Source organism: Tupaia chinensis, unplaced genomic scaffold (assembly GCF_000334495.1).
Source record: "Tupaia chinensis unplaced genomic scaffold, TupChi_1.0 Scaffold000341_1, whole genome shotgun sequence".
Taxonomy (NCBI): Eukaryota; Metazoa; Chordata; class Mammalia; order Scandentia; family Tupaiidae; genus Tupaia; species Tupaia belangeri.
In genome coordinates, this window is record NW_006159835.1 from 1,008,908 (window position 1) to 1,020,509 (window position 11,602).

General features: G+C 37.2%; 1 protein-coding gene across 7 annotated transcripts in view; it reads left to right on the plus strand.

The window, feature by feature from the left end:
• Nucleotides 1-11,602, plus strand: part of VPS54 (VPS54 subunit of GARP complex) — a 75,831-nt gene that overhangs the window by 17,004 nt on the left and 47,225 nt on the right. For all 7 annotated transcript variants that reach the window (XR_003549976.1, XM_027773327.1, XM_006152192.1 and 4 more), the window contains one exon: nucleotides 11,191-11,317. Coding sequence is in view for 6 of the 7 variants with exons in the window: in XM_027773327.1 (XP_027629128.1) it covers nucleotides 11,191-11,317 (127 nt within the window). In the remaining variant the exon portion in view is untranslated. The remainder of the gene's footprint in view (nucleotides 1-11,190; nucleotides 11,318-11,602) is intronic.

Sequence of the window (11,602 nt, forward strand, 5' to 3'; positions counted from 1 at the left end):
CGCCAGACAGACAGAGAGAGACAGAGAGACAGAAAGCAAGAAATCACCCCCCAGGGGGGATGGCCACGCCACAGTCCTTTCCCTCCATTCTCCTCTCGGGATCTTGGGCACGCACACACACGCTCCCGGTGTGAGTTTCAAGTCACCAGGTCCAGGACACAAATCGCGGTCGACTACATGGGAGTCCAGCGACATAGCCATTATGCCAACTGCTGGTCCCTAGTTTTTTTGTTTTGTTTTGTTTTGTTTTGTTTTAAACTTTGCTAAGGTCATGTACACTCATCAGAGAGAGAGGGGGAAAGTGAGGGGGAGATGGCTACTCCATAATCCCCACAGTTCCTCCTCGTCCATTCTTCTGTCAGGATTTTGGGCATGTGTACACAAGCACCAGGCATGTTTTTTAAGCTGCTGGTCTGGAACTTGAACCACACAGTTGGCTATGTGGCATCAAGTTGCGTTAACCTCCATGCCTCCACTGCTGCCCCCCCTCCAAAAGAAAACCCTTTAAGATTAGATTCTCAGGTATTTTATGTAAAATCCTGTCAAAGTATTTATTTTATAGATAAATTGTGAGCTATCAAAATTTCATTCAGTTAAGCAGGCTTGCAGTGTTCCTGTAGCAGTTCCTACCTGCTGTGAGTTTCATCCCAACTTTATATTATCAAATGAGTAAAATGCTTTATGAAAAATGTGTTCTGTAATTTAATATATAATTTAATAGATACTTAATATACTCTGGGAAAGTTAGTGTCAAAATGAATGAAATAGAATTTAATTATAAATTCTTACTGACTAAGGATATGTAATCAGAAGTTTTAGAAGCATTTTTAAAAATTTGGACCAAATTTAACTAGATAATTTATTTATTTATTCATTCATTTAAGAAATGGCTAGTGGGGACCAGCAGTTGGTGTAATGGTTATGTCACTGGACTCTCATGGACCCAGTGACTTAAACTCACGCTGGGTGTGTGTGTGCGCGTGCGTGCCGAATATCCCAAGAGGAAAATGGAGGAGAAGGGATTGCAGCACAGCCATCCCTCCGGGGGGTGATTTCTCATTTTCTGTCTCTCTGTCTCTGTTTTTCTGGCAAGTGCACGTGCCCTATAGTAAAAACTTTTCTCAAAAAAAAAAAAAAAAAAAAGAAAGAAAGAAAGAAGTGGCTATTGAATACATAGATTTAGATTTTTTTTTTTTGAGAGGTTTTTGCTATAGGTTGCGTGCGCTCGCCAGAAAGACAGAGAGAGACAGAGAGACAGAAAGTGAGAAATCACTCCCCCACTCCCTTCTCCTCCATTCTCCTCTCGGGATCTTGGGCACGCACGCACACGCGCCCGGCACGAGTTTAAGCTGCCGGGTCCAGGACTCAAACCGTGGTCGTCTATGTGGGAGTCCAGCAACATAGCCATTACGCTATCTGCTGGTCCCCATAGATTTAGATTTTACATGTCAATCACCAGGTAGAGTAATGGGAATATAGTCACAAACCTGGCAGAGATGCTTTCTGCTTTAATAGTTTCTACAATTTAGCAGGAGAAGAGGATAAACAAATTACTGGGCAGTTATAATATAGTCCAGTACTGTATGATGATGAATGTATATATTGCTGTGGAACTTTTTAGGGGAGGAACCTAATACAAACTCAGAGGGTACAGAAAAAGTTTTGAGTCACAAAACCTCTTTGAGAATCTACTAAAAACTATTGTTAGATTGTCATTCCATAAAAAGAGATGGGCCAGCAGTGGCATTATGGTTAAGGCAGCTGGATTCTGCATGACAGTTTGCTCAGTTCAAGTTAGACCCAGCTGCTTAAAGACATGATGGGTGCATGTGCATGTGGACACAAAATCCTGAGAGGAGAATGGAGGAGAGGGTATTGGTGGGTGGTATGAGGGTAGAGGGGTTACTGTCTCATTTTCTTTCTCTTTCTTTCTCTCTCACCACTGAACACATGTACCCCATACCAAATTTGAAAAAAAATTATATATGTATATTCACACACACACACACACACACACACACACACACACCTGTACATAAAATTTGGCAATCTGTTTTGAATTATTCATGATCTTTTGAAATCTGCTTTGTTATTTAATTATTTTTTAAAAGAGATTTTTGCTGTAAGGTGTGTTTGCTCACCAGAAAGACAGAGACAGAAAGCTAGAAAGCAAGAAATCACCCCCTGGGGGGATGGCCAAGTTGCAATCCCCTCTCCTCTATTCTCCTCTCGGGATCTTGGGCACGCATGCACACGTGCCCGGTGTGAGTTTAAGCCACTATGTCCGGGACTCGAACCACTGTCGGCTACATGGGAGTTCAGTGACATAGCCATTATGCTAATTGCTGGTCCTGAAGCCTGCTTTGGATTCTCTAGCATGGAAGCCAGGATGACTAAATGATTTTTTTAAAATAATTATTTATTTAATTTTACTTATTCATTCATTTATCTTTATTTAACCAAAGAGAGACACAGAGAGAGAAGGAAAGTGGAAAAGCAAGCTACCAGGCCTGGGATTTGAACCATGGTCGACTGTGTGGAAGTGTCCAGCACCTTAACCACCTTGCCACCTGCTGGCCCGACTAAATGATTTGTAATTTCCTTGTTACTGCTCACATTTTAAATATTTATGGTTTTTGAATTTATGTGGGGGATTTTTTTTTTTTTAAGAATGTCAACTCTTTTACTTTAGAAAAACAGGCTCCTTTAAGACAGAAGCTATGTCTTTCACATGTCATATACTATATAATATCATGAATAGTGATAAAGATGAATTTCAAGAGCAAATATCCTGTGGATAGTCCAATGTTGAGAAAAAGAATAAAAATTTAAAGGCTTACTTGCTAAGCACGAATTCTAAAACTATTCTAACTTGTACTCTAGAGCTCATACAGTTTTTCTTGAGTCTTAAATTTATGTTTTATAATACTGATAAAAAATACAAATACAGTTAGCCAGTCATCTAAAAAGTTTTAATAGCAGGGTAAAATAGTTTATGATTTATTGGACTACAAGCGTGAAAATGTTTCAATCTGGTGTTTATTCTGAGCTCAAGGAAGAGCTTACCTTTATTTTCAACCTTCCTATTTTTTGTTTATACCTTAACACAAAGCACAGAATAATCCCATCAAAAAACATATATGATTTTTAAAAAGACTTTTAAATGTTCGGAGTGTCTACATTTTGCTAACAAGTCTTTTTATTTTTTTTCGAACCTACCAGTGTATCAAAGATATTTATTCTTTGTGTAAAACCTTTCCATAAAGCTGCCTATTACATGTCAGTTTCAGTATGTTTATAACTGTATAAAAGTTTGATAACACAACTTTAGTTTCTAACTTCTGACTAACATCTTTATATACAAATAATTTTAAAAAATAAGCATTCTAGAGTACCAGGGTCCAGCCTCCGTGGGGGTGGGTTGACTCGTTGGAGGCGGCGCAGAAAAGGAAGACTAAGGCCTTGGTGCCATTTTCATGCATGTCCTCAGTTGGACACCCCCAGAGATTGGTCTCTGAAGAGTAACAACTGTTAGGAATTATTGTGCCTTTTTATTGAAAATGTGATACATGCAAGTAAATGGGTGAGGGGCTATGTGTTCTAATTATTAGTTCAATAGGGATTATAGGTTCCATTCAGGGTTGGATTAAGGGTGGGTCTATTGCGATAGGCAGGTCTTCATGGAATGCAGTTTTGGGAAAGCAGCTCTAGCAAGCAGAGATAATTATTAGTTGAGGGGGTGGCAGCCATTTTGTGATTACTGAACACAATGCTGAGGAAAGAAAATCTTAAGTATAGATCTTAGTTCTTATGGATCTCAATAAAGAACGATACTTATATAGTTTTATAGGGATTTAAAACTTAATTTAAGGAATCTTAATACATTTATCTATTGCACTTGTTGAGGGTGGGGGTGTTCCCGGGCCAGTTTTGGCCTAATCTTATTTTATGTAAAAAAAAAAAAAATAAAGGATTATCTTTAAGCTTATGTTAAATGTATCTTGAAGGGCCTTCCAAAGGTCAAGATTATTTTTGCCTAGATAGAACTTCAGCACACCCTCTATTGTGACCACAGAGATAAAGCATTGTAATTGACAGTAGGTGATCAGGGCCGAGGGGAATGGTCAGGGGATTTTTGGGAAATCTTATCACATACTCAAGAGAGTTATGTAATTTTTTTATAGTAGTATATCAGGGAGTCAGAGGGGGTTGCTTCCCAGCAAGGCTACCACAGTCTCCGGAACATTTAGCAAGCAGCCTTGCCAACATGCTAAATTGACCCAAGCTTTGTTCCTAGGTCAGGGGGCATACAGCGGCAACCTTGCCAACGTGCTGAACCAACCAAAGCTATGCTCAAAGGTCAAAGGCTCAAAACAGATCCTGGGGCCCCACCAGGTTGGATTCCTCCACTAAGGGTGGTGTTTAAGGCTCTGGACTCCTACATGGCCAATGGTTCAAGTCCTTGACCTGGCAGCTTGCCCTCTCTTTCTCTCTGGTACATACATGTGCCCTATAGCAAGTTAAAGAATAATAATAGTAGTAATAATAATAAATAAATAAAATAAACTTTAAAAAACAAACATTCTGAAAGAAAATGTTTTCTAATCAAGGAAGAATACTGACCAATACTTGAAATAGTTTGACTGGCTTATTGTAACCCAATTTTTTGTTTTAAATTTCTGTCAAATCCTGTCTAATGATTTGATTTCTTTTATTTTGTTTTGCTAACAAGTTGTTAAATATCAAAATTTGTTACTTCCTTGTGTAGTTTCACAAATATTTTTAAGACCAGTTAACTTTATGTATAAACATAAGAATTAGTCTTGGACTTTTTATTTTTTTGTCTAATCAACCAAGAGATTGTGTAATATAGGTTTTTTTGTCTATTATAAGCATTGGTAGTATAAACTGTATTCTCCTTAGTTTATTAAAATGATTACATTTCTTTATAGGAGGTAAGAGATGTTCTACTTGAATTTCAAACACTTCTCTCTCTTAGAGGCCAAATTTTAGTCATTTTGAGGTGAGAGGCATATCTTAGAAAAGCATAGGGTCTTATTTGAGATGCAAAAATCTTTCAGTAGAATAACTGAAGACTTTTTTCCAAGTGTTATTTATTTATTTATCATTATTACTATTTTTTCATTTGCTACAGGACACGTGCTCACCTGAGAGAGACAGAGGAAGAGAGAGGAAAAATGAAAAATCAAGCTACCAGGTCCAGGATTCAAACTGTGGTTGGCCATTTGGGAGTCTAGCACCTTAACCACCATGCCACCTACTGACCCCTTGAATTAATTTATCAATAGCCTTTCCATTTTATAGATCTTTTAGTTAAAATCTTGCTTTTGGCTATATTGTTCTATTAAAGCTTTTAACTTTCAGACCAAAATCTTCTAGTAGTCAAATCACCAGAAATGCAAATCTGTTTTTTAAAAAGAATTTAACGGGTAGCCCCATAGTACAGTGGTTAAGGGAGATGGATCCCACATGACTAAGATTCAAGTCCTGGTCCCAGTGACTTGAAAAATCACTCCAGGCAGGGGGCTTGCAGGTAGCATGGGGGTTAATGTGCTGGACCTCCACGTGGCCAACTGCTGTTCAAGTCCTGGGTCTGGCAGCTCACTGGGAATGTGTGGGGTGTGGCCATCCCCTGGGAGTGATTTCTCACTTCCGCTCTCACTGTTTATATCAATAGCAAGCACATGTGCCCTATGGCAAAAATCTTTAAAAAAAAAAAAAAGAAAGTCATTACGAGCATATGTGCATGCATGTGTGTGCCTGAAATCCTGATGTAATGAAGAAATGGAGAAAAAAAGTTTTTGGTGTGACTATGCTCCATTAAAGTCGGTGCTTCTCTCTTCTCTGCGAACACATAAACAATTTGTGCAGCACTTTTCTGTGTAACTGTTAACCAAACATCATATTTTATCTAGCCAATGGTAGTAAATAATGCTTTTGTATGTTTTCTTGTTTTTTTTTTCTAATTTTTGACCTTGAAATTATTTTCTGTATAAACTTTTTTTTAACTTCTGAATTTCCAGAACACTTTTTTCATACTCTAATGAATTTTTTTTTTCATAGAAGTTTTTGCTATAGGGCGCGTACGCTCACCAGAAAGACGGAGAGAGACAGACAAAAAGCAAGAAATCACCCTCCAGGGGGATGGCCACTCCATAATCCCTTCTCCTTCATTCTCCTCTTGGGATCTTGGGCATGCATGCACACACGTCCGGCTTGAATTTAAGCCACTGGGTCTGGGACTTGAACTGCTGTCGACTACATGGGAGTCCAGTGACATAGCCATTATACTAACTGCTGGTCTCTCTAATGAAATTTTACGGCATTATCAAATGTTTTATTGTCAATTGTGTTGTTATTTAAAACTTTTCTACTGGACTTTAATATAAATGTCTTGGAAATGAACTATGTCATACACATCCTAATGCATATTTCTGGAAACTGATTTATCTAAGATATTACCAAATGCTTCTTTCTTTTTTTTTTTTGGAGAAGTTTTTGCTATAGGGCGTGTGTACTCGCCAGACAGACAGAGAGAGACAGAGAGACAGAAAGCGAGAAATCACCCCCCAGGGAGGATGGCCATGCCACAATCCCTTCTCCTCCATTCTCTTCTTGGGATCTTGGACACACACGCACACGCGCCCGGCGTGAGTTTTAAGCCACCTGGTCCGGGACATGAACCGAGTCCAATGACATAGCCATTACACTAACTGCTGGTCCCAATGTTTCTTGATACTTTATATCATTCTCTTCTTTTAATAATCATTTTCTCTAATTGACTGTTCATAGTTTATGTATGAGCTAATTCTGGTTCTTAATCCTAGCTGCCTAGTAGAACTCCCAGAGAGCTTTTTAAAAAAGTATTGCAGGGGCTGGCAAGTGGTGGCCTGTCTATGTCTCTCTCAGGTCATATTAATAATAATAATAACAATAAATGTATTCCACACCCTGTTCAAATCTACTATTAAGACCTACTAGAGGAGAAGACCTGAGCATCTGTGTTTTTAAAGAATTATTTAATTTTATTTATTCATTCATGTGTTTTAATTTGACCAGAGAGAGACACTGAGAAAGAGAGAGGGAAAGTGAGAAAGCAAGCCACCAGGTCTGGCCTCAAACCATGGTTGGTCATGTCGGAATATCCAGGGTCTTAATGAGCACACCACCTGCTGGCCCTGCATCTGCATTTTTTAAAGCTCTCTGGGAATTTCTGCTGTGCACCAGAATTGAGAAGCCTGGTTTATTATTACTGTTGAGTACTCTTACTTTTTTATGATTTAGAATAACAGTGATATCTTCTTAAATAAATTCGTTCTTTTTAAACAAAATTTTCAACTAAAGTATCTTGTCTCTATTCAAAGATGTTTCTCGTAATTTGTTAAGGGTGTAATAATGTATCTGATATCAATGTAAAAATACTAACATCTGAGCCCTCCTCTGAGTGTGAGGAGTACTTTACACAGTAGGAAACTTATTGAATAATTCATAATTATTATAATGGCTCTTTTGTACACTAGTTGATTTTATAATTTTTTTAAACATTAAATGATTTTACTGCCTAAAGTATTGCAAAATTGGGCAGTTTTAATTTCTAGGACATAAATATTTTCAATCATTACTCATAAAATGAAATTCTGCTGTCTGATACTAATAAAAATGATAGTAAGCGAAATAATATATATTGTTTGTTCTCTCTGCTCATTTAAAGGTATTGCAAAGGTTATTGACATTCAAGTGCTTAAGCAGATATAATGCAGAAGTCTCAATTATGGGCTTAATAATACATTTGAGGGCCAGCAGGTAGTTTGGTGGTTAAGGTGCTGGAATCCCACATGGTCAACTGCAATCTGAGTCGCAATCCTGGTGGCTTGCTTTCTCACTTTCTCTCTCTCTGTCCCCCTCCTTCTTTCTCGCTATCTCTGGTAAGCACGTGTGCCCTATAGCAAATTTAAAAATAATAATGATAAATATAATTAAATAATTCTTTTCATTTTTTAAAAAAGAATACATTTGAATGTTGATGTGTTGTAAGTTTTGATTAGAAAAGCTTTGGTTACGTTAAAGGACTGTAATGTTTTTATTTGATCTTTGTTATTGTAAAGGTGATTTATATGGAACTTTTCAATTTTCATCATTGTTAACATTCTGTTCTTACTCCTTAGTACTACTGTTACTCTACTGTCACCACCACTATACAACTGAGGATATTTACTTAAAACTTAATATTCTGTACCAGTTACCGTGCTGAGTATATTGCATGTATTACTTGATTTCTCCCCTACAAGAACCATGGGATAGGTAATGTTCATTTTCACAGATAAGAAAACTTATCTTGGGCTTAGAAAGTTATAGATAACTTGCTTCAGGTCAAACAGCAAGTTAAATAATAGAGTTGAAATCCAACCTTTGTCTCATTGGACCTGAGAGCTGTACTTTTTTATTTAGAGGACCTCAAATAAATCACTCTGAACGTCATTGCTACTTTTATGATGTTATAGACATTAAAATTGTGAGCAATTGAGCTCTAGGATTTTTGGGCCAGGAATTACTGTAGTAATTGATGTTAGAAATTACTCAAACAAGTTAGTCTTCTAGTTGTCTTTTTTGGGTGGGTGGGAATTTTCTTGAAGGTAGAAATTAATTATAGCTTCTAGCTCATTATGGTTTAATTGGTCAGAAGTCACCTTGGGATTCTATTTAAGGGATTTTTATTTTGGGATCTATCAAAAGGCACCTAACATATGATTTGATCCTGAAATGTGTACTATAATTCAAACTTTAAAACAGTAGAAAAAATCTTTACATGGTATTCTTCAGGATGAAGGCAGGAAATCAGACATTCTGTTATTTGATGAAACTAGAATTACTATAGAGTTTATTGATATACAAGTTTCTCTGATAAAAGGAACACAAAAATTGCTATATTGAAAATACAGCTTAATAGAATATCTAGATTAGTGTGCAAATTGAGGCATATCTCTAAGTAGAAAGTATTGGCAGTGTTCCAGTCTATTTATTTGGATATATGGACTTAAAATAAAAATATTTTAATAATGCATTGGCTATTATTATTACATCTATTGTTAAAGTAGTCAAGAATATAAAAAGAACAATTAGGGACCAGCAGTGGTGTAATGGTTATGTTACTGGACTCCCACATAGTTGACTGCAGTTCGAGGCCCAGACCCAGTGGCTTAAAACTCATGCCAGGCACGTATGCATTTGTGTTCAAGATCCCAAGAGGATAATGGAGAAGAAGGGATTGTGGCCTGACCATCCCCCCCCTCCCCCCGGGGAGTGATTTCTTGTTTTCTATCTCTCTGTCTCTCTGGTGAACGCACATATCCTATAGCAAAAATCTCAAAAAAAAAAAATTGAAAAAAATAAAATAGAACAATTACAGCAAGGATAAGTAGGTTTTTCCTGTAGAATGTTATAATTCTGAAACTCATGTTTAAGGATATGTTTAGACAAATTATATATCATTAGATATCTGTGATTATATAATAAATACAATGTCATGTTAGTATTGGGACTGTATCTGCCCTGCTTTATTATGTTAATCAGACTTTAAACATAACACTGTATAAAAATGAACCTATTTCAGTAACTGAGGTAAAACAGAAACTAACATTTAAGTTGCATTGAAATGACAGAATTTTGTTATTTTGCTCAAATATTAGTAGTTGCAATCATGTGGTCTTCCCATTGTAATTTTTCATGGTGACTTGTTGAAGACTATTCATGCCCAGAGGTTACACATACCTGAGTATTAAGCTCTAGTCTACCTTAAGAAGGAATTCATGCTCTTCATAAAAATTGAGAACCAAGCAATGTTGAAGTTATGTATAAATATATATCCTACCCTGTTTTTTTTTTTTTTGGGGGGGGGTGAAGTTTATTGTGAAAGCTCATGAGGTGGGGATGTGGTGGGCAGGCTCTAGGAGGCTGAGTCAGAGGCCTCGGAGCTGTCTTTGAACGTCGGTGCTCTCTGTGGTCTCGCTGACCTCGCTGAGGTCCTTGCTTCAGATACCTAGGTAGGCCTGAAAACATGGTACTACTGTGTGTGTCCAAGAGCCTGAGGAGCTGGGGGACAGCTGGGGAAGGGGAATTGTTGCACGATGACAACTGGTTGAGCTGCCTCCTCTCCCACAATGTGTGCACATAATCTCTAGCTGATTACTTTTTTTTAAAAAAAAACTAGAGGGACCAGCAGATGGCATAATGGTTACATTGATAGGCTCCCGTGTAGTCAGCTACGGTTTGAGTCCCAGACCCAGTGGCTTAAAACTCACACTGGGCATGTGCGTGTGCATGCCCAAAATCCAGAGAGGAGAATGGAGAAGGGATTGAGGCATGGCTTTCACCCCTGTGTGTAGGGGGGTGATTTCTCACTTTCTGTCTCTGTGTCTCGAATGAGCACATATGCCCTGTAACAAAAATCTCTCCAAAAAATAAATAAATAAATAAATAAATAAATAAAAAACCAAAAGCAAACACTTAGGGGCCCTGTAGTAGTACACCAATGTTCTGTGAGGCTAATCCATACAATAAGGTCCTGGGTTCATGTCTAGAGACTTCCATGAGTATGCTGGGTATGCATGTGCCCATTGTCTGGGACTGGCTGAAGAGAGGTGTAGATCATGATACCAAGACCCTGTTGGGGTGTACATGAGCATGTGTGCACTCTCTCTTGCATGTGTTCTTTATCACTTAAAAAAAAAAAAAAGATTAAACCGAAACAGTCTGTACCCGTGGTTCTTCACATATTTATTTGTACCCAGGACAATGCCTGCCACCCAGAGAGCAATTGTATTTGTTGAATAAATGAATGGCTGTGGAGCTAGCACCTTTGGTGTTTAATAAATGGTTAATAAGGAAAGTACTTAGACTATACAAATGTTTAGTCTGTAAAAAGCAGTCATAAAATTTACCTAGTAACCAAGATTTTTGGCACTGTGGTTTAAGATAAGATCAAAATAAAATTTGAGAGATGAAGGGAAATTATCGTAGTTATTTTGAGAAATTAAAGGACTCCATTTTACTAAAATATCACATTGTTGTACATGTACTGCCAGCTAGAAAAGTTTCACCTGTAAGTTCTATTGTGGCATAAATTTGTGGTTTTAAATGAATATATGTAATATATATTTTTTTCTTTTGTAGGCATTTGGGATCACAGCTTTGTGAATTAGAAAAATTGATAGATAAAATGATGATTGCAGAATTTTCTACTTATTCTCACAATGACTTAAATAGACCACTGGAAGATGACTGCCAAGTTTTAGAAGAGGTATGTGCTGTGAACTGTGAAGTGAAATTGATGTCATTGGTATTGATTCTTAACAGCCTTAGTTTAGAACACATTCTTCTCAGAATATAGTGAGCAAAATTATCTTAAATTTCAAGTTCTATCAGACCTATGAAGTCTTTCACTAAATATATGACTTTAGCAAGCTCTGTAATTGTTCACTATCCTATGAAGTTAGAAAATGAAATAATTATATAATTTAATTAGGAATTAGAGTCAAAAGGAAGCCTTTGTAGCTTACAAACTAAGTTCAAAATAGATGTAGGG